This window comes from Gloeophyllum trabeum (assembly GCF_000344685.1).
Source record: "Gloeophyllum trabeum ATCC 11539 unplaced genomic scaffold GLOTRscaffold_00242, whole genome shotgun sequence".
Taxonomy (NCBI): Eukaryota; Fungi; Basidiomycota; class Agaricomycetes; order Gloeophyllales; family Gloeophyllaceae; genus Gloeophyllum; species Gloeophyllum trabeum.
In genome coordinates, this window is record NW_006920650.1 from 1 (window position 1) to 2,855 (window position 2,855).

Genomic DNA, 2,855 nt, shown 5'->3' on the forward strand with positions numbered 1-2,855 from the left:
CTCCAAGTCGAAATCGGCAGAAAGTGAACGGAGGCCTCTGGCGTGTTCGGTGGATACTGAAAGGGACTCGTAATGGCTGGAATAGGGGAGTGCAACAAGCGTCGGTTCAGTCGGTTGAATTCTGACTGAGTTATCACTTGAGCACGTTTAACTCCAGGTCGAAATCCGTAGAAAGTGAACGGAGCACTCTGGCATGTTCGGTGGCTACTGAAAGCGACTCATAATGGCTGGAATAGGGGAGTACAACAAGCCCCATCACAGTCGCTTCAATTCTGACTGAGTTATCGCTTGATCACATTTAATTCCAAATCAAAGTCCGTAGAAAGTGAATGGAGGACCCTGGCGTGTTCGGTGGATACTGAAAGTGACTCAGAGCCAGTGATATACTGGCTCACAGCTTCTCGTATGCCAGTTGCAGAGAACCTGGTAATGCTGAAGCCCAAGGTCTCTATGGATTCTACTCACCCTTTATCAACTACTTACATACTATCAATTACAATACTGTTTTAACCCTCCATGCAAGGTGTAGTCTATTCATCGTCCCCCTATCATTCTCGGATCATGCTCACCAGCCCACCATAGTATGAGTTCAAGTCCGTTATAGAATCGATCTGGACTTTCACCCTTCATCACCCACTTCGCAAACGATTCCACACTGAAGTCCCTTGGTATATCAGGGAACACTCGCCTTGCTTTCTCCATAAGCCTTAGATCACAGTAGATGAACCAGAGAAGGTGGACTGTAAAGTATGCCATGGGGCACTTGTTCTTCTCACCAGCTAAAAACTGTGTGTGGCATTCTGGCTTGAAGTTCTTCGTTTGCGGCATACCACAGGTATAGCAGTACTGATATTTAGCAAAGCCAATCTTCGCCATTTCAGCGCGCAAGTCACTCCAGCCATTTGCATGATCAGATGATCCTTTGGGACCACAGCAGTCCCTAAACCGTCGGTGAGATGGGCCATCTACAACAAGATTACGGCTATATGCCCAGCAGATAGGACACCGCGTAAGAAGTCGCCCAGTTAAAACTCCTAACAAAGCTGCCTTTCTTCGCTTCTCAGCAAATAGCTGTTCTGCATATGCAGCATCCATGACAATTGACATAGATGCAGCTGGACGTGCTGAGCCTGACGGATGGGAAGCTGTTACAGGTGTAGATGGGACAAGCACCCTACCAAAGTGTGGAGGAGTCCCATATGGAGTCCTCTCTTGCCTTGCAATACTGCCAGAAGGAGTAGGACGTGCTGACCCAGAGGGATGTGAAGACGTAACTGGTGTCGAAGGCACCAGAATCCTGCCAAGCTGTAGAGGTGTTCCAGGATGTCCTAATTGCTGCGCATCTCGAATTGCTTGCAGACGCATTGCTGAACCAGAATGCACCACTGGTGTAGATGAGCCAAGTATCCCAGGGGTTGACCGCAAAGGTGTCGGAGTAGGTGGAGCAGATGCTACTAGTGACCCTCGAGTAGCACCAAAGGATGATCCTCGCTGGTGTGCATTTCGCATTGCTTGAATACGCATTGGTGATCCAGAAGAAGATGTGACAGTGCCAGATGGAACAACAGCTGCAGGAGAGCCTGAGATAGATGGATTCTGCACCATGAATGCTTGACCAGGAACCAGTGAAGCAGGTTCCATATCAATGTCCATAAAGGCCTGGTCATCTAAGCTTCCATATAAATCATCAGTAGAACCAGATGCAGGGGCTGAGAAGACATCCTGTTGTGGGTTGACAGCAGGAGTGGCACAAGCAGAGGAACTAGCCATCTTTTCCCCTGGAGACACAGTTTCTGCTTGCAATACTGCAGGAGAAATTAGAGAAGGCTCTGCTGCAGGTATATTGTTTGAGACAGGAATGTCAGGCTGGTCTGCAAGCTCCCTGATCTTGATAAACACAGGGTTTTCGGGATTACACATGTCACAGAGATGAGAGCCAGGCAGATCAGCACAAGTTACAGCTTTTCCATCCATTGGAAGTGAGATCCCAACACGACGACAGCTAGTCCTGTCATTAATCCACTCAGTCATCGGGACTAGGCCATTGAGATCATCCTTTTGCCTCCTTGGATCAGCATAATGGACAGTGCGATCAATGAACTGGAAGCTGAATGAAGGGGTGCCATCACGTCCAGCACGCCCATCAGCCTGGGTCTTCGGGGTGAGGCCAAAGAGGATGTTATCATACATAACTACCTTCACCCTGGGACAATCTATCCCATGGATTAAGGTTGTTGTTGCTACGATCCAAGGCATAGTGCCCTTGAACCATGCTTCTTCATTCAAGAACCGTTGCATGTCAGACAAGGATGTCTTATCGCTGTGAGAAATACAGTTGTTGAAGTGGCGTCCCAGTTCTTTGGCACGTTCCACAGAGGGGCAGAAAATGATACCCCTGCACTTGTCATCCCAGTAGTTGGCTTGCATGTACGCAGCAACATCCACAATGAGCCGAGCCTGGCTACGGACACGGGGGTTGACTGCGAAGAGACTGTATGACAAGTTTGCACGATACGTTGGAGCACGGAGAATGGGTGTAGAGTTGGGCAGAGCTGCAATTTCCAAGTAGCGCTTCTCCATATATGCAGGGATTGTTGCACTGAGGTGGATCTTCTGCACAGGATATGCTGCAAGTTCACTCAGCCTCAGAAAGTTGCTACGGAAGTTAGAGTCTGTTATGAGTTGATGGGCTTCATCCAGTACAATCCGAGTGATGGAGCTCTCCATTTGCCGGTAATAGCTAACAATACTTAGTTGTGTTACACCACATACAACAGAAGCAGGCTTACTTTTTAAATTTCTCAGACACTGCAGTCTCCAGTGCAACATAAATCACTTGACAGTCACATTGGATT

General features: G+C 48.3%; 1 protein-coding gene across 1 annotated transcript; it reads right to left on the minus strand.

The window, feature by feature from the left end:
• Nucleotides 1-309: 309 nt before the first annotated feature.
• GLOTRDRAFT_97337 (uncharacterized protein) lies at nucleotides 310-2,808 on the minus strand (the record flags this gene model as incomplete). The annotated part of the gene is made up of 5 exons (XM_007873478.1): nucleotides 310-358; nucleotides 396-423; nucleotides 570-1,805; nucleotides 2,139-2,740; nucleotides 2,790-2,808. Coding segments are annotated over 5 exons (1,934 nt in total), but the record flags the coding sequence as incomplete, so codon positions are not given.
• Between the last annotated feature and the right edge of the window lie 47 nt (nucleotides 2,809-2,855).